Consider the following 23,012-nt stretch of genomic DNA (forward strand, 5'->3'; position numbering starts at 1 on the left):
GGAGCCGGAGGCGCTGGGTGGGATGAAGCCGTGGGATGTTTGGGATCCCTCGGGATGGTTGAAGGGGGGAACGTGGCTTGGGAAGGGTCGGACGTGAAGTTGGAGACCTGGTCAGGGTTGGGTCACCCTCTGCTGAACCATCCCAAAGAAACAATTCCCGATTCCCAGGAGGTGGGAGCAGATCCCGGGAGCGGAACCCGGACTCCGGGATCCCTGTGGATTCTCCCCGGCTGATCCCAGAGGAGGCACCGTGGGGTCATCATTGTCCTCCCCGGTAACTCCTCGGTGACTCCTCGTCCCCCATTTTTGTGCTGCAGAGTGGGGGGGGGTCTTAAAAACAAAAACTGGACACGATCCCAGCCTGGGGAAAACTGGAAACGCTTTATGGAACGGGAGAACTCAAATTTAAAGGCATCTGGGGCCGGGCGTGTCAACGAAGGGCACAACCCCTGTTAACTGGGGAGTTCCACAAGTTCTTTTGCTGCCATTTCCAAAGAGATCATTTTCCTTCAAGCGGGATTCCGCGGGGGACGGGGGGATTCCGGGGGTTTAGACGTGGTTTGATCACCTCAAAAAGTCCTTTCTTAATTCCTCTTGGAGCCAGGTTTGTGTCTCCCGGGTCTCGCGTCGACAGGTCTCCGGACGAGGGTCCATCCAAACTTCTGGGATCGCGAGGCGTTTGTGGGGCCCTTTGTTTTCCGAGGGTTCGTGGTTGGGATTTTACGGAGCCTCCTTGGGCTGAGAGTTGGTTTTTGTCCCCCTTCGTTGCAGCTCGTCGCCTTCCGGAGTGTTCGAGAAGGAATATGAGATTTACCGGGATTACAGCGCCGAGGGGCAGCTCCTGCACTACAGGTATCCCACAATTCCCCTTTCGGGGCGTGGCTGTTGAATTCCCGCTTTTCCGAGCCTCCTTCCCACCTTTCCCCTCCCTGGGCTGCCTTTTGTAGCTTCGCTTCCATCCTCCAACCGACCTCCAGGAGAGTTTGGGTGGATCCATTCCGGCCTTTCCGGGGGGTTGGTCCTTGTTTGAGGGGCTCCTTCCCGTGGGGAGAAACCAGAGCAGGGCGGGACAACCACAGGATGGTTCCACTTGGGATGGTTCCACCTGGGATGGTTCCACTTGGGATTGTTCCGTCTCCGCGGGGTCTCGGGGGTGGGAAAACCTCCCGGGAAATGACCCTTCTCCCGGGAAAACGAGTCGCCTCTTCCAAAGTGTGGATTTGACTCATTTTTAGGACGGAGAGGAGGTTTTTCCCTCTCGGATTTCGGGCGCTGAACCCAAAGCGCCGCCTCCGACTTCCATGGATATCGGGGAATCACGGGATGGTTGGGATTGGGGGGAACAGTGAAGATTCACATTCCCTTCCCCTGGAACGTTTTTCCTGCTGCTCCAGGCAAAAAAAAAATCCCCCTCCTCTTTGTCCCGTGATTCGCCGGCGCCGAGTGACCCTTCGGGAATGTCGGGATGAGTCACCACCAAAGGAAAAATTGGGGAAAAGGAGCCTTGAGGGAGAGGAAACCCAGAGGGGGGTGGGACCTGGGAAACCCTGGGATCCATCTGCTTCCAAACTTCCAAGCGGGAAAGGCTCCGGGGTGGCCCTGGCAGTGCTGGGGGGTTGGGGATGGACTCGTTGGGCTCAGAGGGATTTTCCCACGTTGATGATTCCGTCATTCCACGATTCCACACCTCCCACCATCCCAGGTCGCTCCAGCCTGCCCTTGGACACTCCCTGGGATGGGGCAGCCACATTTTTCTCTGGGAATTCCACCCCGGTCCCTCCCCACCGCCCCCGGCGGGAATTCCTTCCCCGTATCCCACCTATCCCCGCCCTCCGGCAGCGGGAAACCATTCCCTGTGTCCTGTCAGGGACGGCTGATCCGGGCCGGAGATCCCGAAGGGTGTTGGGAATGCGGAGGGGGCTGAGCTCCAGGGGCTGTGAAATTCCATCTGGGATAAACAGGAGCTGAAAATCTCCATTTCTGGAACTCCTCCGGAGCCCCCCGGGGGCGGATTCCCTGTGGATTCCCTGCTATTCCGGGAAATGTCACTGCTGGTCTCTTTGTCCTTCCCGGCGGATTCCTCACGGCGGCTCCCTGGGCTCCCTTCCCAGAATTCCCTCCTCCCGCTCGGAAACAAAGCTCCCCTCTCGCTCCGGTGACATCTGGATCTTGGAAAAGAGGCTCTTTTTTGGGGAGAGGAGCTCGGAGCAGCTCCCGGGAATCCGGCTCCGTGCCCTTCCCGGATGGATCTGGTGGCCCCTCGTGCTCCCTCCTGATGTGTTCCCGAGGAGGTCGGTGGGCAGGAAGGTCCTTGTCGGAGCCCAGGACTCCTCAGGAACCCTTTTCCAAGCTCTTTTTGGTGTTTCCCCACCCTCCACATCCCATAAAATCCTTTCGCTGTGGATTCGTGGCCTCCAGAACTTCCGGAGCTTTCCACCACCCCCGGTCGGAGAGCGGGTGGATCCGTCGTCTCAGCTCTGTCTCGGGGTCCTGCTTCTCCCAAAAAACCCGGCTGGAACGGGATGGGGAGGGATGGGAAGGCTCATTGCCTCCCTCTCATCCCGATTCAGCCGCGGGAATGGGAATGGGAGAGGAATTTCCCCTTGGAATTCGGTGTGGAGGGCCCGGAGCTGGAAGCTCCGCCCGGAGATGAGGGGTTGGACCATCCCTGAGGGTTCCACCTTCTCCTTAGGGGCTAAAAAAAAATGAGGGAAATTAAAAAAAAACAAACCAAACCACCCAAAGTTGGCTTTGGACGGGTTTGATCCCTCGGGAATATTTTAGCGGGAGAACGGGATCGGGCGCGGAGGAGCTTCATGGGATCCAAAGCTTCGACGTCACCGGGGAAGAGTTGAGGGTTTGGAGCGTTCCCAAGGCTCCGGAATTCCCACAGGGAAACCAAAAATGGTGTTCCCGTGCCGGGACACCCCGTGGGTCATGTTGGATCCATGGGATGGTCCTTGGGATCCCACAAGTTGGAGTTGGATCCATGGGATGGTCCTTGGGATCCAACAAGTTGGGGTTGGATCCATGGGATGGTCCTTGGGATCCCACAAGTTGGGGTTGGATCTATTGGATGGTCCTTGGGATCCCACAAGTTGGTGTTGGATCTATTGGATGGTCCTTGGGATCCCAGCATTGGTGTTGGATCCATGGGATGGTCCTTGGGATCCCACAAGTTGGTGTTGGATCCATGGGATGGTCCTTGGGATCCCACAAGTTGGTGTTGGATCCATGGGATGGTCCTTGGGATCCCACAAGTTGGGGTTGGATCCATGGGATGGTCCTTGGGATCCCACAAGTTGGGGTTGGATCCATGGGATGGTCCTTGGGATCCCACAAGTTGGGGTTGGATCCATGGGATGGTCCTTGGGATCCCACCGTTGTTGTTGGATCCATTGGATGGTTTCCCCATGGTTCCTCCATGGTTCCTCCATGGTTATTCCATGGTCTCTCCATGGTTCCTCCATGATTCCTCCACAGTTCCTCCATGGTTCCTCCATGATTCCTCCATGGTTCCTCCATGATTCTTCCATGGTTTCTCCATGGTTATTCCATGGTTTCTCCATGGTTCCTCCATGATTCCTCCATGGTTATTCCATGGTTTCTCCATGGTTTCTCCATGGTTATTCCATGGTTTCTCCATGATTCTTCCATGGTTTCTCCATGGTTATTCCATGGTTTCTCCATGGTTCCTCCATGATTCCTCCATGGTTATTCCATGGTTTCTCCATGGTTTCTCCATGGTTATTCCATGGTTTCTCCATGATTCCTCCATGGTCTCTCCATGGTTCCTCCATGGTCTCTCCATGGTTCCTCCATGATTCCTCCATGGTCTCTCCATGGTTCCTCCATGATTCCTCCACAGTTCCTCCATGCTTCCTCCGTGGTTTCTCCACAGTTCCTCCATGGTTCCTCCATGATTCCTCCATGGTTTCTCCATGGTTCCTCCATGATTCCTCCACAGCTCCTCCATGCTTCCTCCATGGTTTCTCCACAGTTCCTCCATGATTCCTCCATGGTTTCCTCCATGGTTCCTCCATGAGTACTCCACAGTTCCTCCATGGTTATTCCATGGTCTCTTCATGGTTTCCTCCATCGTTCCTCCATGGTTTCTCCATGATTCCTCCATCGTTCCTCCATGGTCTCTCCATGGTTCCTCCATGGTTTCTCCATGATTCCTCCATGGTTTCTCCATGGTTCATGGTCTCTCCATGGTTTCTCCACAGTTCCTCCGTGGTTCCTCCATGGTCTCTCCATGGTCTCTCCATGGTCTCTCCGTGGTTCCTCCATGGTTTCTCCATGATTCCTCCGTGGTTCCTCCGTGGTTTCTCCGCAGTTTCTCCATGATTCCTCCATGGTTATTCCGTGGTCTCTCCACGGTTATTCCACGGTCTCTCCGTGATTCCTCCTTGTTTTCCCCATGGATGGGTGATCCCAGTCAGAGGAAAACCCTGGATGGGGATGGGAAGAGCTCAGGGGGGGTTGGAGTTGTTCTTCTGCCTCATCCAGAGCCAAATCCCGCCGTTATCCCAGCGGGAATGAACCCGGCATCTCCTGGGATAACAGGTGGCAACACCAACCCAGCTCCTCCTGATCCCAACAAATCCCAGTTCCCCCAGGTTTTCCCATGGGAAAGACACCTCAGCCCATCCCAAAGAGTGAGGGAGATCCGTGGATCCAGGGAAATCATGGCTCAACTCCGTCTGGCCCCATCCCAACCATTCCTGCCCCATCCCGACCATTCCTGCCCCATCCCGACCATTCCTGCCCCATCCCGACCATTCCTGCCCCATCCCAACCATTCCGATCCCATCCCAACCATTCCTGCCCCATCCCAACCATTCCAGTCCCATCCCGACCATTCCTGCCCCATCCCGACCATTCCTGCCCCATCCCGACCATTCCTGCCCCATCCCAACCATTCCTGCCCCATCCCAACCATTCCTGCCCCATCCCAACCATTCCTGCCCCATCCCAACCATTCCGATCCCATCCCAACCATTCCTGCCCCATCCCAACCATTCCTGCCCCATCCCAACCATTCCAGTCCCATCCCAACCATTCCTGCCCCATCCCAACCATTCCAACCCCATCCCGACCATTCCAGTCCCATCCCAACCATTCCGATCCCATCCCAACCATTCCTGCCCCATCCCAACCATTCCAGTCCCATCCCAACCATTCCGATCCCATCCCAACCATTCCTGCCCCATCCCGACCATTCCTGCCCCATCCCGACCATTCCTGCCCCATCCCGACCATTCCAACCCCATCCCAACCATTCCTGCCCCATCCCAACCATTCCAGTCCCATCCCAACCATTCCAGTCCCATCCCAACCATTCCTGCCCCATCCCAACCATTCCGATCCCATCCCAACCATTCCTGCCCCATCCCAACCATTCCTGTCCCATCCCAACCATTCCTGCCCCATCCCAACCATTCCTGCCCCATCCCAACCATTCCAGTCCCATCCCAACCATTCCTGCCCCATCCCAACCATTCCAACCCCATCCCGACCATTCCAGTCCCATCCCAACCATTCCGATCCCATCCCAACCATTCCTGCCCCATCCCAACCATTCCTGCCCCATCCCGACCATTCCTGCCCCATCCCGACCATTCCTGCCCCATCCCGACCATTCCTGCCCCATCCCGACCATTCCTGTCCCATCCCGACCATTCCAGTCCCATCCCAACCATTCCTGCCCCATCCCAACCATTCCAGTCCCATCCCAACCATTCCCATCCCATCCCAACCATTCCTGCCCCATCCCAACCATTCCAGTCCCATCCCAACCATTCCAGTCCCATCCCAACCATTCCCATCCCATCCCAACCATTCCTGCCCCATCCCGACCATTCCAGTCCCATCCCAACCATTCCAGTCCCATCCCAACCATTCCTGCCCCATCCCAACCATTCCAGTCCCATCCCAACCATTCCTGCCCCATCCCAACCATTCCTGTCCCATCCCAACCATTCCAGTCCCATCTCAACCATTCCTGCCCCATCCCAACCATTCCTGCCCCATCCCAACCATTCCTGCCCCATCCCAACCATTCCTGCCCCATCCCGACCATTCCTGCCCCATCCCAACCATTCCAGTCCCATCCCAACCATTCCCATCCCATCCCGACCATTCCTGCCCCATCCCAACCATTCCAGTCCCATCCCAACCATTCCTGCCCCATCCCGACCATTCCAGTCCCATCCCAACCATTCCTGCCCCATCCCAACCATTCCAGTCCCATCCCAACCATTCCAGTCCCATCCCAACCATTCCAGTCCCATCCCAACCATTCCTGCCCCATCCCAACCATTCCAGTCCCATCCCAACCATTCCAGTCCCATCCCAACCATTCCTGCCCCATCCCAACCATTCCAGTCCCATCCCAACCATTCCAGTCCCATCCCAACCATTCCAGTCCCATCCCAACCATTCCTGTCCCATCCCAACCATTCCTGCCCCATCCCAACCATTCCAGTCCCATCCCAACCATTCCTGCCCCATCCCAACCATTCCTGTCCCATCCCAACCATTCCAGTCCCATCCCAACCATTCCAGTCCCATCCCAACCATTCCAGTCCCATCCCAACCATTCCAGTCCCATCCCAACCATTCCTGCCCCATCCCAACCATTCCTGCCCCATCCCAACCATTCCAGTCCCATCCCAACCATTCCTGCCCCATCCCAACCATTCCTGTCCCATCCCAACCATTCCAGTCCCATCCCAACCATTCCTGCCCCATCCCAACCATTCCAGTCCCATCCCAACCATTCCTGCCCCATCTCAACCATTCCTGCCCCATCCCAACCATTCCTGCCCCATCTCAACCATTCCTACCCCATCCTGACCATTCCAGTCCCATCCCGACCATTCCAGTCCCATCCCAACCATTCCTGCCCCATCCCAACCATTCCTACCCCATCCCAACCATTCCAGTCCCATCCCAACCATTCCCATCCCATCCCAACCATTCCTGCCCCATCCCGACCATTCCTGCCCCATCCCAACCATTCCTGTCCCATCCCAACCATTCCAGTCCCATCCCAACCATTCCGATCCCATCCCAACCATTCCTGCCCCATCCCAACCATTCCTGCCCCATCCCAACCATTCCTGCCCCATCCCAACCATTCCAGTCCCATCCCGACCATTCCTGCCCCATCCCAACCATTCCTGCCCCATCCCAACCATTCCAGTCCCATCCCAACCATTCCAGTCCCATCCCAACCATTCCTGTCCCATCCCAACCATTCCTGCCCCATCCCAACCATTCTGGTCCCATCCCAACCATTCCTGCCCCATCCCGACCATTCCTGCCCCATCCCAACCATTCCTGCCCCATCCCAACCATTCCTGCCCCATCCCGACCATTCCTGCCCCATCCCAACCATTCCCATCCCATCCCAACCATTCCCTTCCCATCCCAACCATTCCCATCCCATCCCAACCATTCCCTTCCCATCCCAACCATTCCTGCCCCATCCCGACCATTCCCAGCCCGGATTTATCCCCAAAAACCAGTCGAGGGCTTGGAAAACTTGATCCAAACATCCAAATGTTTGGACGTTTCTCCCCCGGGATCCGTTTTATTGCCCGGATTTCCCCTCATTCCCGGCGTTTTTTACTGGGATCCCAAGGTCGAATTCCGAGGAGGACGCCGGATTTCCGGGCGTGGAAAGATGGGAAGAGGGATTGGAAGCGCGGAATAAGGGTCGGAGAGACCACGGAAGGGTCGTGAGAGCCCCGAATCCCAGAGAATCCGCGAGAAACGAGCAGGAATTTCAAATTCCAGGCTCGGGAGATTCCTGCGCTCCGGATTCCGTGGGAATTTCAGGGAGAGGAGGAGCGACCTCAGGGATTTGGGACTTGATCCCGTTTTTCCCGTTGCTCAATCCAGCTGTAAATTAGGGCAAAACCCAGCTTTGTGCCGGGGTTTGGATTCCAGAGGCCGCGTTTCCGTCCCGAGGAGAGTTTTCCAAGCTGGAAAATTCGGGCCGGATCATGGGCAGCTCCGGGCGGACTCTTCTGCTCCCTCCTTTTTTTTTTTCCCGGCGTTTTTTTTCCGGGATCGATTCTGGCTGCCGGAGCGGCTCCCGGGCGCCGTTCCAGGGACAGGGAGTTTTTCCAAGGCCGGAATTCCCAGCGGGATGCGCCGGCTGTGCCGGTGGTGCCCAGCTGGGAGGGGAGGGGAGGGGGGGGGAGGATGAGCTTCATCCCTCCTTCCCCATCCCGGTTTAACCCTGGAAAAGGCGCCGAGCTCGGGGAAAGGGGCCGGAATGTGGAGGGAGACGCTCCCGATTCCCGCGGCCGGGAGAGGAAGGTGAGGGAAAATCCGGTGGGAATTGGGGTCGGAAAGAGGTTCTGGGGATTATAAACATCCTTTGCTTTTCCGGCGGCAGCAGATCCCGATGCATCCAAGGCTTTGGAAAACCAGAGTTGGGTGAATCATTCCAATTCCAGCTTTTTTTATTTTTTTTCCCCAAAACCCCCCACTTTCATCCCGGCTTTAAACGGGAAGATCTTGGAATCCGTGGGGTTTTGGGGGGGGGGGATTTTGGGGAATATTCTTGGGTTTTAAACCTGCTTTGGGAACGAGTCATTCCCAGGGAAAACCCGGGAAATGCCGTGGAAATAACTGGGCTTAAAGCTGGGATTTGTTCCCTTGCTCCGGCCCCTCCACTCGGGAATATCAACATTCCCGGTTTTCCTGGGCTTGACTGTTTTTAAGGCATTTCGAGGCTGTTTTAATTATGGTAATTGTATGTAAATGAGGGGGGGGCGGGGTTTACCTGCCTCAGGTGCCGCGTCTCTCCGGGAAAAAACAGCTGGAAGCAAAGGAATTCCCGGAGCCGGGAACGTTCCCGGAATTTCTCCGTCCTTGACGTTCCAAAGGTCGGGAGAAGCTCGGGGAGGGGAGGGTCGGAGCAGGGAAAAGGGGGTTTAGGAGCAGGTGGAAAAATCCAGCCCCTAAATCCACGGGAACGACAGTTTTCCAGTTTGGGAAGAAATGGATTTTTTTTTTCCCCTGCCGGGAGGTGGGAGGGATTTGGGAAGTGGTTTTTTCCTGGAAATTCACGGGGAAAAAAAAAACAACAAAACACCTTCCCTTCTCCACGAGGGAAGCAAATAACAGGGACAACCCCATCCCAGGCCAGAAATACCGGGAATACTCGGAATTTCCGGCCGTGCCGGGATTTCTTGGAAGGATTTAAGGACACAAAAAAGGGCTTTTGGAGGGCGGAAAATCCCGTTGATTCCGGAACGAGGCTTTTGGGTGTTTAGGAAATAATCCAGAGGAATTTTCTTTAGGAAAAGCTCCGGAGCTTTTCGGGAATATTGGTTTTTCCTGTTGTTTAATGTCTGGGATTGGAAACGGGGCCCGGATGAGGTGATTTGGTGCTCCCAGGGGTGGCTGGGGAGGGGTTTTTATCCGTGGCCGCTGCTGCCGGATGCTGCTGGAATATGAACGGATTGGGAGGAATATGAACTGGATTTGGGAGGGGGGTGAATTCCACGTGGGGGGAACGTGGATTCCTCCCCGGGGTTGTGGTTTCCCCGTTTCTGGCTCCGACCTCGGCGTCTCGGGAATGAACCATCCCGTTTATCCAACCCCCGCTTCCGGCTGCGCCGGGAATTCCGTCCCACCCGGCCTTGGAATGGTTGGGGTTGGAAGGGACCTGGAGGATCCTCCCGTTCCATCCTCCAGCATTCCCAGCATCCCAGGGGGATCCAACCCGACCTGGGACACTCCCAAGGATCCAGGGGCAGCCACGGCTCCTCTGGGAATTCCATCCCAGTCCCTCCCAGCCAGGAATTCCTTCCCACTATCCCACCTAACCCTGGGAAGCCATTCCCTGTGTCTGTCCCTCCAGCCCTTGTCCCCAGTCCCTCCCCAGCTCTCCCGGAGCCCCTTCAGGCCCTGGAATGTGCTCCAAGCTCTCCCTGGCTCCTTCCCCTCTCCAGGTGAACATTCCCAGCTCTCTGGGATCTGGAGGGGGGGATAAATCCCGGGAAGGGGCTGGACAGAGGGGGGGAGGAACGCGCGAGCAAGAAGTGGGAGAGGTGGAGTTGGGCGCAAGGTGGGAAATCCCGGGTGGGAACCGCGGTGGGATCTGCTCCCGCGTGTCCAGGTCTCCGTGGGATTATCCCAAATTCCTGTCCTGCCTCCGCGGTCGCTCCGTTGGCTCCGAGAGCTCCGAGACACGAGCGGGGAGGGGACATTCAGGGCTGGCATCTCCAGAGGTGTCCGAGGGGTGTCCCAGGGGGTGTCACTGCTCTGCGGGGCTTGGTTTTCCAGCCTGGGCATCCTGTGGGAATTCCCGGGGTCTGGAGGAGCCGGGAAGTGCCGTGGGATGGTTTTGGGATGGTGGCAGCGCCCTCGTGTCTCCACCATTGAGACCCCTGATGGGAGAGGCTCGGGTTGCTCGGGAACATCCACCCTTTGGGTTCTCCCGTGGTCTGGGAGGTTCAGGAGCGGGAATCCAGGGAATTCTGACCCCGCTGTGGTGTTTTCCACCCCAAAGGGGGGCTTGGCTTTCCAGCCTGGGCATCCTGTGGGAATTCCCAGGGTCTGGAGGAGCTGGGAAGTGCCGTGGGATGGTTTTGGGATGGTGGCGGTGCCCTCGTGTCTCCATCACCGGCGTCCTCTTCACTCTTGGGGTGGTTGGGAACGTCCATCCTTTGGGTTCTCCTGTGGTCTGGGAGGTTCAGGAACGGGAATCCAGGGAATTCTGACCCCCCTCGTGGTGTTTTCCACCCCCAAGGAATGCTTGGCTTTCCAGCCTGGGCATCCTGGGGGAATTCCTGGGGTCTGTGGGATGGTGCCACCAATTTTGGGATGGTGGCAGCGCCCTCATGTCTCCACCATTGACACCCCTGATGGGAGAGGCTCAGGTTTCTTGGGAACATCCACCCTTTGGGTTCTCCCGTGGTCTGGGAGGTTCAGGAGCAGGAATCCAGGGAATTCTGACCCCATTGACCACACACTGTGGTGTTTTCCACCCCAAAGGAATGCTTGGTTTTCCAGCCTGGGCATCCTGTGGGAATTCCCGGGGTCTGGAGGAGCCGGGAAGTGCCGTGGGATGGTTTTGGGATGGTGACACTGCCCTCGTGTCTCCACCATTGAGACCCCTGATGGGAGAGGTTCAGGTTTCTTGGGAACATCCACCCTTTGGGTTCTCCCGTGGTCTGGGAGGTTCAGGAGCGGGAATCCAGGGAATTCTGACCCCGCTGTGGTGTTTTCCACCCCAAAGGGGGGCTTGGCTTTCCAGCCTGGGCATCCTGCGGGAATTCCCGGGGTCTGGAGGAGCCGGGAAGTGCCGTGGGATGGTTTTGGGATGGTGGCAGTGCCCTCGTGTCTCCATCCTCTTCACTCTTGGGGTGGTTGGGAACGTCCATCCTTTGGGTTCTCCCATGGTCTGGGAGGTTCTGGAGCCAGAATCCAGGGAATTCTCACCCCACTGTGGTGTTTTCCACCCCAAAGGGGGGCTTGGCTTTCCAGCCTGGGCATCCTGTGGGAATTCCTGGGATCTGTGGGATGGTACCACCAATTTTGGGATGGTGGCAGCGCCCTCATGTCTCCATCATTGACACCCCTGATGAGAGAGTCTCGGGTTTCTTGGGAACGTCCATCCTTTGGGTTGTTCCGTGGTCTGGGAGGTTCTGGAGCCACAATCCAGGGAATTCTGACCCCCCCGTGGTGTTTTCCACCCCCAAGGGGTGCTTGGCTTTCCAGCCTGGGCATCCTGTGGGAATTCCTGGGGTCTGTGGGATGGTGCCACTAATTTTGGGATGGTGGCAGCTCCCTCGTGTCTCCATCATTGAGACCCCTGACGGGAGAGGCTCGGGTTGCTTGGGAACGTCCATCCTTTGGGTTCTTCCGTGGTCTGGGAGGTTCAGGAGCAGGAATCCAGGGAATTCTGACCCCCCCGTGGTGTTTTCCACCCCCAAGGAATGCTTGGCTTTCCAGCCTGGGCATCCTGTGGGAATTCCTGGGGTCTGTGGGATGGTACCACTAATTTTGGGATGGTGGCAGCTCCCTCGTGTCTCCACCATTGACACCCCTGATGGGAGAGGCTCGGGTTGCTCGGGAACATCCACCCTTTGGGTTCTCCCGTGGTCTGGGAGGTTCAGGAGCGGGAATCCTGGGAATTCTGACCCCTCTGTGGCGTTTCCCCCCCCGCCGCAGGACGTCGTCGCTGCGATGGAACGCCGGCACCAAGGAGCGGATGCTGATCAAGGTGACGGACCGCGAGCCGAGCTTCCTCCTGCACCAGGGCAACGGCTTCGCCCCCGAATCCCAGGCGGGGTCGCGCTCCCGCCGCCCCTCCGGCGGCCAGCAGTCCCCCAACCTCCAGACCTTCTCCTCCTCGGACGCCGACGGCTCCGTGTTCTTCCCGGAGAGGAAGGCGTCGCCCTTCCTGAAGAGGGCCGAGCTGGCCGGGAGCTGCTCCCCGCTGCTGGGCCGGGGGGACCCCTTCTGCTCCCCGCTGCAGGCGCAGCAGCACCGCAAGCACTCGGCCGAGTCGCAGCCGTCGTCGCCGCGCTACGCCTACGAGCCGCCGCTCTACGAGGAGCCCCCCATGGAGTACCAGGCCCCCATCTACGACGAGCCCCCCGTGGACATGCAGTACGAGCCCGGCGGCGGCGGCGGCGGCTACAAGGCCGGCTCGCCCCAGAAGTCGCCGGTGCGGAAGCCGCACCCCTTCCTGCAGTCGCCCAAGCAAGGCTCCAACTCGCCCTACCAGCAGCTGGTGCTCACCAAGCAGAAGTGCCCCCCCGACCGCTTCATGAGCCTGGAGTACAGCCCCGCCGGCAAGGAGTACGTGCGCCAGCTCGTCTACGTGGAGCAGTCGGGCTCCAGCCCCAAGATGAAGACGGGCCTGAGGCACAAATACTCCCCCAACCCCATCGGGGGCTCCTACTCGCTGCAGCACAGCCCCTGCCTGGTGCGGGACCAGCGCCTGGACGTCAAATCCGGCGACTACAGCAGCATGGAGGGGCCCGACTTCTGCCCCGGCCCGGCGGCCCCGGGCGAGGACTCCATGTCGTGGTCCAGCCAGCAGGACACCTTGTCCTCCACCGGCTACTCGCCCTCCACCAGGAAGAGGAAGAGCCGGAAGCCTTCGGTGGCCCACGAGCCCAACGCCTCGGCCGCGGACGGCCCCGGGGAGAGGGAGGTGCTGGGGGAGCAGCTGCCGGGGGACGAACGAGCCGCCCCGGGGCCCAACCGCTCGCCCATGAACCGGACGGAGAGCAAGGCGGCCGAGGCGGAGGCGGGACGGGGCTTCCCGGAGCCCTTCCTGGCGCAGGCCCGCCTGGCCTGGGAGGCGCAGCAGGCCCATTACCACATGAAGCAGAGGAGCAGTTGGGATTCCCAGAAGGACGGATCCGGCTACGAGAGCGACGGCGCCCTCCCCCTGCCCATGCCGGGCCCGGTGGTGAGGGCCTTCAGCGAGGACGAGGCACTGGCGCAGCAGGAGAACAAGCACTGGAAGAGGAACACCTTCGAGAAGCTGGGCTTCCCCCAGATCCTGCTGGAGAAGAGCGTCTCCGTCCAGACCAACCTGGCCTCTCCCGAGCCCTACCTGCACCCGTCCCAGGTAACGCCCGCCGGGAACGCCCTCGGGGCCGGGGGACGCGCCCGCCGCGTGTCCCTCAGAGGAGGAGGAGGTCCTCGGCTGGGTGGTCCCTCCAAGCTGGTCTTTACTCACCTGGTCCTTCAAAGAATTTGGTCCTTGGCCAGGTGGTCCCTCAAAGTTGGTCTTTATTAACCTGGTCCCTCAAAGAAGTTGCCGAGGTGGCCCCTCAAATCTGGTCTTTATTAACCTGGTCCCTCAAAGAAGTTGGACCAGGTGGTCCCTCAAAGTTGGTCTTTATTAACCTGGTCCCTCAAAGAAGTTGCCAAGGTGGCCCCTCAAATCTGGTCTTTATTAACCTGGTCCCTCAAAGAAGTTGCCAAGGTGGTCCCTCAAAGTTGGTCTTTATTAACCTGGTCCCTCAAAGATGTTGCTGAGGTGGCCCCTCAAATCTGGTCTTTATTAACCTGGTCCCTCACAGAAGTTGCCAAGGTGGTCCCTCAAATCTGGTCTTTATTAACCTGGTCCCTCAAAGATGTTGGACCAGGTGGTCCCTCAAAGTTGGGTCTTTATTAACCTGGTCCCTCAAAGAAGTTGGACCAGGTGGTCCCTCAAAGTTGGGTCTTTATTAATCTGGTCCCTCAAAGAAGTTGCCAAGGTGGTCCCTCAAAGTTGGTCTTTATTAACCTGGTCCCTCAAAGAAGTTGCCAAGGTGGTCCCTCAAAGTTGGGTCTTTATTAACCTGGTCCCTCAAAGATGTTGCCAAGGTGGTCCCTCAAATCTGGTCTTTATTAACCTGGTCCCTCAAAGATGTTGGACCAGGTGGTCCCTCAAAGTTGGGTCTTTATTAACCTGGTCCCTCAAAGAAGTTGGACCAGGTGGTCCCTCAAAGTTGGGTCTTTATTAACCTGGTTCCTCAAAGAAGTTGGACCAGGTGGTCCCTCAAAGTTGGGTCTTTATTTAACCTGGTCCCTCAAAGATGTTGGACCAGGTGGTCCCTCAAAGCTGGTCCTTAGCAAGGTGGTCCCTCAAAGTTGGGGCTTGGCAAGGTGGTCCCTCAAAGCTGGTCTTTACTAACCTGGTCCCTCAGAGAGGTTGGTCCTTGGCAAAATGGTCCCTCGAAGCTGTTTCATACCAACCTGGTCCTTGGTCCTCAAAGTTGGGGTTTGACAATATTGTCCCACGAGGAAGTTGGTCCTTGGCAAGGTGGTCCCACAAGGAAGTTGGTCCTTATCAAGGTGGTCCCACAAGGACGTTGGTCCTTATCAAGGTGGTCCCACAAGGACGTTGGTCCTTATCAAGGTGGTCCCACAAGGAAGTTGGTCCTTATCAAGGTGGTCCCACAAGGAGGTTGGTCCTTATCAAGGTAGTCCCACAAGGACATTGGTCCTTATCAAGGTGGTCCCACAAGGAAGTTGGTCCTGGGCAAGGTGGTCCCACAAGGAAGTTGGTCCTTTTCAAGGTGGTCCCACAAGGACGTTGGTCCTTATCAAGGTGGTCCCACAAGGAAGTTGGTCCTGGGCAAGGTGGTCCCACAAGGAAGTTGGTCCTGGGCAAGGTGGTCCCACAAGGAAGTTGGTCCTTGGCAAGGTGGCACCTCAAAACCTTGGGATGAAAGAGCCCCAAACACACCAGCATTCCAGGATCTGCTTCCTGGGGCTCTCAGCTGCCCCTTCCCAGACGTTCCACCCCATCCGCTTCATCCCAGATGATGAAGCCACCCGAAGCCACCAGGATTGTCCATCCCAGTGGTCCTTGTTTGCTTCCTCTGTGCTGGTCAGCAGCTCTTTGGGTGTCCCACCACCTCCTGGGGTGGTGGCCACAGCCTGTACTGGTTCCAGTAGGAGGAGGACACTGGTCTGCAGGGCTCCTTCCTGGCTGGGTGCTCTGCAGAGCTCACGGGTAAATCCCGGGCGCTTCGTGTCCGTCGGCACACGGGACGTAAAGGAGGAACATCCGTGTTCCTCACGGCTTGGAGGAGCCTCCGGCCTCCTCCTGTGGCCACTGGACAACCCCCTTGGAAGGTGATTTTGGGCAGAGGGAGTTTCCTGGGGGGTTGGTTACAGGTGGGTGTGTCCGAAGGACGGGTGGAGCCCAAAGCCACGTTCTTTCCACCGCGTTGCTTCTTCTCTCCGTGACTCCACCGGCCGAGGTGCCGGGAGCCAGGAGAGTCCAGCACGGCGGCTTTTGGGGGCTTTGCTTATCCTGCCTTCCTGCTGCCCATCGGTGCCACGACGCCCCTTGGTCACCGGCACTGGGCGGCTCCACTTGGCCGTGGTGGGATTGAGGAGCAGCTCCTTGGAGAGGACGTGGCTTTGGGGGAGAGTGGGAGGCGACCTCTGAATGCTGCAACAGTTGCTTGCTTGGGGGGTTGGTGGGTTGGTGAGTTGGTGGGTTGGCTGCTTGGTAGGTTGGTTGGTTGGTGGGTTGGTTGGTTGACTGGTTGGTTGGTTGGTTAGTGGGTTGATGGGTTGGTGGGTTGGCTGGTTGGTTGATTGGTTGGTTGGTTGCTTGGTTGCTTGGTTGCTTGGTTGGTTGCTCAGTTGGTCGATTGGTTGGTTGCTCAGTTGGTTGATTGGTTGGTTGCTCGGTTGGTTGATTGGTTGGTTGCTCGGTTGGTTGGTTGCTTGGTTGGTTGCTCCGTTGGTTGGTTGATTAGTTGGTTGATCAGTTGGTTGGTCGCTCAGTTGGTTGATTGGTTGGTTGGTGGGTTGATGGGTTGGTGGGTTGGCTGGTTGGTTGATTGGTTGGTTGGTTGGTTGGTTGGTTGGTTGATTGGTTGGTTGCTCAGTTGGTCGATTGGTTGATTGCTCAGTTGGTTGGTTGATTGGTTGGTTGATCAGTTGGTTGGTCGTTCAGTTGGTTGATTGGTTGGTTGCTCAATTGGTTGGTTGCTCGGTTGGTTGATTGATTGGTTGGTTGCTCAGTTGGTTGATTGGTTGGTTGCTCAGTTGGTTGATTGGTTGGTTGCTCGGTTGGTTGATTGGTTGGTTGCTCGGTTGGTTGATTGATTGATTGGTTGCTCAGTTGGTTGATTGGTTGGTTGCTCAGTTGGTTGATTGGTTGGTTGCTCGGTTGCTCAGTTGATTGATTGGTTGGTTGCTCGGTTGATTGGTTGGTTGCTCAGTTGTTTGATCGGTTGGTTGCTCAGTTGTTTGATTGGTTGGTTGCTCAGTCAGTTGGCCGCTCGGTTGCCTGGTCTCTCAGTGGCTCAGCCCCTTTGCCATCCCCGCCCTCCCACCAGTAACGCTCCCTTGCGCGGTGTCGTCCCGCAGTCCGAGGACCTCGGCGCCTGCGCCCAGTTCGAGAGCAGCCGCCAGACCAGGAACATGATGCCGAGCGCCAGCTGCGTCTTCCCCACCTTCAACCTGCGCAAACCCTCCTCGGAGACGGACATTGAGAACTGGGCCTCCAAGCACTTCAACAAGCACACCCAAGGGCTCTTCCGCCGCAAGGTCTCCATCGCCAACATGTTGGCCTGGAGCAGCGAATCCATCAAGAAACCCATGATCATGACCAACGACCGCAACGTCAAGAAGGAGGCGTGCGAGATCTTCAAGCTCATCCAGATGTACATGGGCGACCGGCGGGCCAAGACGGACCAGCTCAACGTGGCCTTGGAGATCGCCACCAAGGGCTGGAGCGTGCAGGGGCTGCGAGACGAGCTCTACATCCAGCTGTGCCGGCAGACCACCGAGAACTTCCGTTACGAGAGCCTGGCCCGGGGCTGGGAGCTCATGGCCATTTGTTTGGCCTTTTTCCCCCCCACTCCCAAATTCCATTCCTACCTAGAAGGATACATTTACCGGCACATGGACCCGGTGAATGACACGAAAGGTAAGTGAGAGAACCACGGCCCGGCGGCGTCTGTGACCGCCCCGTCCTTGGAAGTGTCCAAGGCCGTGTTGGATGAGGTTTAGGAGCGACCTGGTCTAGTGGAAGGTGTCCCTGCCCGTGGCGGGGGGTGGAACGAGATGAGCTTTAAGGTCCCTTCCAACCCAACCCAACCCAACCCATTCCACGATTCCGCGATGTCCCAGCCCGGGTCTTTGTTCCGCTTTGGTTCCTCTCCCATCCGTTGAGTTTCTCCTTGGAAAGGCGGGTGAGGAGCTCATCCAAGACCCGCCCCCAGTGGGGGCTTTCCCACCCTCCTCCTGCCGGGAAATCCGACGTGAGCTCCGACCCGGGAATGAGCTCGGACGCCGTTGCCGCGGGATGGACGTCGCCTCCGCCGGGGGTGTCCGTGAGCGAGTTCCTGAAACTTCTCCCATCCCCCGAGGAGGTGTCCCACCCTCTCGAGGTGTCCAACTCATTTCCCACCGGATTCAACACCCGGAGTTCACCCGGAAGAGGCTCCGCCCCCCCAACCCCTCCTGTCCAATCAGTGTCGCCCCCCTGGGTTTGGTCCCGATTTTTTTGTCGTTTTGAGTTTTGTTGATTTTTTGTTGGTTTTGTGTCGAGTCATTGATTGGTTCCATCGTTACGTTGATTTTAATTTGCATCTTCATTTGCATAGAATTTGTTTGTATTTGCATTCCGTTGTCTTTTCCCTTCGTTTTTTATTTTCGTTTTAGTTTTATTTTATTCTTTTAATTTTCAGTTTTCTTCGATTTTTTATTTTTAAATCTTTTCCTTATTTTTTATTTTTAATTCAAACTCCCTTTCCTTTTGGCATTTTTATTTTTCTTTATTTTCCCCTTAGTTTTTACATTTTATTTCAATCCCCTTTTATTTCTAGATCCCTCATTGCAATTTCATTTAATTTTTATTTTGATTTCCTTTATTTTATTTTACTTCCTGCTTTAATTTTAATTTATTTTTATAGTTTTAATTTGATTTAATTTAATTTTTTTACTTAATTTCATTTTCCTTTATTTTCATTTTTTATTTTTGTTTTTTATTTTGTTTTTTTTTTATTTTCGTTTTTTTATTTTTGTTTTTTATTTTCATTTTTTTATTTTCGATTTTTTGGGTTTTTATTTTAGTTTTTTATTTTCATTTTTTTATTTTCATTTTTTATTTTCATTTTTTTATTTTCGTTTTTTATTTTCCTTTTTTATTTTCATTTCCATTTTATTTCCGTTCCCTTTATTTTTCTTCCATGATTTCCCTCCCCCTCCCCCCATTGTTCCCTTCCACCGAGTTCCTTTTCCAGCCTCACATTCCATGTTCCCGGCCCCCCCTCCGTGTGTTTCTCCCCAGTGACGCGGCACATCCGTCACCTCCTGGAAAGGACCAATCAGAAGAAACCCAAATTGCGAAAGAAACCCAAGCCCCAAATCGAGGAGCACCATGGTAGGGACCCCCCAAAATCTGGGAGCACCCCAAAGCCGGGACCCCCCCTGGGTCAATCCTGGGAAACCCCAGAACGACCCTTCACCCCCCAGGTCAATCGGGATCCCCTGGATCCAGCTGGGATCACCTGAAAAACTGGGATAGCCCAAAGCCTGCGATCCCTCCAGCTTAGGGATCCCCTGAGTCGATGTGGGATCCCCCTGGATCAGCGTGGGATCCTCCAGATCAGTGTGGGATCCTCCAGATCAATATGGGATCCCCCAGAGTAATGTGGGATCCTCCAGATCAATGTGGGATCCTCCAGATCAATGTGTGATCCCCCTGGATCAATGTGGAACCCCCCAGGTCAGTGTGGGATCCTCCAGATCAATGTGGCATCCCCTGCACCAATGTGGGATCCCCTGGATCAATATCAACCCCCCCGGATCAATATGGAACCCCCCTGATTAATCTGGGATCCCCTGGTTTGATCCGGGACCCCCTGGCTCAATGTGGGATCCCCTGGATCAATGTGGGATCCCCTGGATCAATACCACCCCCCCTCGATTAATATGGAACCCCCCCAAATAATCTGGAATCCTCTGGCTGGATCTGGGACCCCCTGGCTCAATGTGGGATCCCCTGGATCAATGCTAACCCCCTTGGATTAGTACGGAACCCCCCAGATTAATCTGGGATCCCCTGGTTCGATCTGGGACCCTCTGGGTCAATGTGGGATCCCCTGGATCAATGTGGGATCCCCTGGATCAGTGTGGGATCCCCTGGATCAATGTGGGATCCCCCAGATCAATATGGGATCCCCTGGATCAATACTAACCCCCCTGGATTAGTATGGACCCCCCCCAATTAATCTGGGATCCCCTGGCTCGATCTGGGACCCTCTGGCTCAATGTGGGATCCCCCGGATCAGTGTGGGGTCCCCTGAATCAATGTGGGATCCTCTGGATCAATACTAACCCTCCTGGATTAATACGGAATCCCCCAGATTAATCTGGGACCCCCTGGCTCAATCCAGGATCCCCTGACTCAATGTGGGATGCCCCAGACCAATGTGTGATCCCCTGGATCAATATGGGATCCCCTGGATCAATATGGGATCCCCCGGATCAATGTGGGATCCCCTGGATCAATGTGGGGTCCCCTGGATCAATACCAAACCCCCTGGATTAATATGGAACCCCCCAGATTAATCTGGGATCCCCTGGCTCCATCCAGTTCCCCCTGGCTCAATGTGGGATCCCAAGGATCAATGTGGGATCCCCTGGATCAATACTAACCCCCTTGGATTAGTACGGAACCCCCCAGATTAATCTGGGATCCCCTGGCTCGATCCGCGGCCCTATGGCTCAATGTGAGATCCCCTGGATCAATGTGGGATCCCCTGGATCAGTGTGGGATCCCCTGGATCAATGTGGGATCCCCCAGATCAATATGGGATCCCCTGGATCAATACTAACCCCCCTGGATTAGTACGGAACCCCCCCCAGATTAATCTGGGATCCCCTGGCTCGATCTGGGACTTTCTGGCTCAATGTGGGATCCCCTGACTCAATGTGGGATGCCCCGGACCAATGTGGGATCCCCTGGATCAATGTGGGATCCTCCAGATCAATATGGGATCCCCTGGATCAATACCAACCCCTCGGGTTAATACGGAATCCTCCAGATTAATCTGGGACCCCCTGACTCAATGTGGGATCCCTCAGATCAATGTGGGATCCCCTGGATCAATGTGGGATCCTCCAGATCAATGTGGGATCCCCTGGATCAATACTAACCCCCCTGGATTAGTACGGAACCCCCCAGATTAATCTGGGATCCCCTGGCTCGATCTGGGACCTTCTGGCTCAATGTGGGATCCCCTGGATCAATGTGGGATCCCCTGGATCAGTGTGGGATCCCCTGGATCAATGTGGGATCCCCCAGATCAATATGGGATCCCCTGGATCAATACTAACCCCCCTGGATTAGTACGGAACCCCCCCCAGATTAATCTGGGATCCCCTGGTTCGATCTGGGACTTTCTGGCTCAATGTGGGATCCCAAGGATCAATGTAGGATCCCAAGGATCAATGTGGGATCCCCTGACTCAATGTGGGATGCCCCAAACCAATGTGGGATCCCCTGGATCAATGTGGGATCCCCTGGATCAATACCAACCCCTTGGGTTAATATGGAACCCCCCTGATTAATCTGGGACCCCCTGACTCAATGTGGGATCCCTCAGATCAATGTGGGATCCCCTGGATCAATGTGGGATCCTCCAGATCAATGTGGGATCCCCTGGATCAATACCAACCCCCCTGGATTAGTACGGAACCCCCCAGATTAATCTGGGATCCCCTGGTTCGATCTGGGACTTTCTGGTTCAATGTGGGATCCCCTGGATCAATGTGGGATCCCCCGGATCAGTGTGGGATCCCCTGGATCAATGTGGGATCCCCCAGATCAATATGGGATCCCCTGGATCAATACTAACCCCCCTGGATTAGTATGGAACCCCCCCCCGATTAATCTGGGATCCCCTGGCTCGATCTGGGACCCTCTGGTTCCATGTGGGATCCCCTGGATCAATGTGGGATCCCCTGGATCAATACCACCCCCCTCCGATTAATACAGCACCCCCCAGATTAATCTGGAATCCCCTGGCTCGATCCGGGGCCCCATGGCTCAATGTGGGATCCCAAGGATCAATCTGGGACCCCCTGGATCAGTGTGGGATCCCCTGGATCAATATGGGATCCTCCAGATCAATGTGGGATCCCCTGGATCAATGCTAACCCCCCTGGATTAGTACAGAACCCCCCAGATTAATCTGGGATCCCCTGGTTCGATCTGGGACCCTCTGGCTCAATGTGGGATCCCAAGGATCAATGTGGGATCCCCTGGATCAATATGGGATGCCCCGGACCAATGTGGGATCCCCTGGATCAATATGGGATCCTCCAGATCAATATGGGATCCCCTGGATCAATACCAACCCCTTGGGTTAATACGGAACCCCCCAGATTAATCTGGGACCCCCTGACTCAATGTGGGATCCCCTGGATCAATGTGGGATCCCCTGGATCAATGTGGGATCCTCCAGATCAATGTGGGATCCCCTGGATCAATACTAACCCCCCTGGATTAGTACGGAACCCCCCAGATTAATCTGGGATCCCCTGGCTTGATCTGGGACCCTCTGGTTCAATGCGGGATCCCCTGGATCAATGTGGGATTCCCTGGATCAATATGGGATCCCCTGGATCAATACTACCCCCCCTGGATTAGTATGGACCCCCCCCCATTAATCTGGGATCCCCTGGCTCGATCTGGGACCCTCTGGCTCAATGTGGGATCCCAAGGATCAATGCGGGATCCCCTGGATCAATGTGGGGTCCCCTGAATCAATGTGGGATCCTCTGGATCAATACTAACCCTCCTGGATTAATACGGAATCCCCCAGATTAATCTGGGACCCCCTGGTTCAATCCGGGATCCCCTGACTCAATGTGGGATGCCCCAGACCAATGTGGGATCCCCTGGATCAATATGGGATCCCCCGGATCAATGTGGGATCCCCTGGATCAATGTGGGGTCCCCTGGATCAATGTGGGATCCCCCGGATCAATGTGGGATCCCCTGGATCAATGTGGGGTCCCCTGGATCAATGTGGGATCCCCCGGATCAATGTGGGATCCCCTGGATCAATGTGGGGTCCCCTGGATCAATGTGGGATCCCCTGGATCAGTACCAACCCCCCTGGATTAATATGGAACCCCCCAGATTAATCTGGGATCCCCTGGCTCCATCCAGTTCCCCCTGGCTCAATGTGGGATCCCCTGGATCAATATGGGATCCCCCAGATCAATGTGGGATCCCCCGGATCAATGTGGGATCCCCTGGATCAATACCAACCCCCTTGGATTAGTACGGAACCCCCCAGATCAATCCGGGATCCCCTGGCTCGATCTGGGACCCTCTGGCTCAATGTGGGATCCCAAGGATCAATGTGGGATCCCCTGGATCAATGTGGGGTCCCCTGAATCAATGTGGGATCCCCTGGATCAATGTGGGATCTCGTGGATCAGTGTGGGATCCCCTGGATCAATGTGGGATCCCCTGGATCAATACCACCACCCCC

General features: G+C 56.1%; 2 protein-coding genes across 2 annotated transcripts in view; both read left to right on the forward strand.

Moving 5' to 3' along the window:
- The window catches only part of LOC116797962 (erythroblast NAD(P)(+)--arginine ADP-ribosyltransferase-like), a 471,907-nt gene that overhangs the window by 370,938 nt on the left and 77,957 nt on the right, over positions 1–23,012 (forward strand). The gene's annotated exons all lie outside the window — the stretch shown is intronic.
- LOC116792758 (rho GTPase-activating protein 39) overlaps positions 1–23,012 on the forward strand; it is a 97,340-nt gene that overhangs the window by 54,879 nt on the left and 19,449 nt on the right. The window contains exons 3-6 of the mRNA XM_032700028.1: positions 772–852; positions 12,202–13,615; positions 16,867–17,428; positions 18,794–18,886. Coding sequence (XP_032555919.1) covers positions 772–852; positions 12,202–13,615; positions 16,867–17,428; positions 18,794–18,886 — 2,150 coding nt within the window. The remainder of the gene's footprint in view (positions 1–771; positions 853–12,201; positions 13,616–16,866; positions 17,429–18,793; positions 18,887–23,012) is intronic.

The sequence above is a fragment of the Chiroxiphia lanceolata genome, chromosome 1 (genome assembly GCF_009829145.1).
Source record: "Chiroxiphia lanceolata isolate bChiLan1 chromosome 1, bChiLan1.pri, whole genome shotgun sequence".
In the NCBI taxonomy this organism is placed as follows: Eukaryota; Metazoa; Chordata; class Aves; order Passeriformes; family Pipridae; genus Chiroxiphia; species Chiroxiphia lanceolata.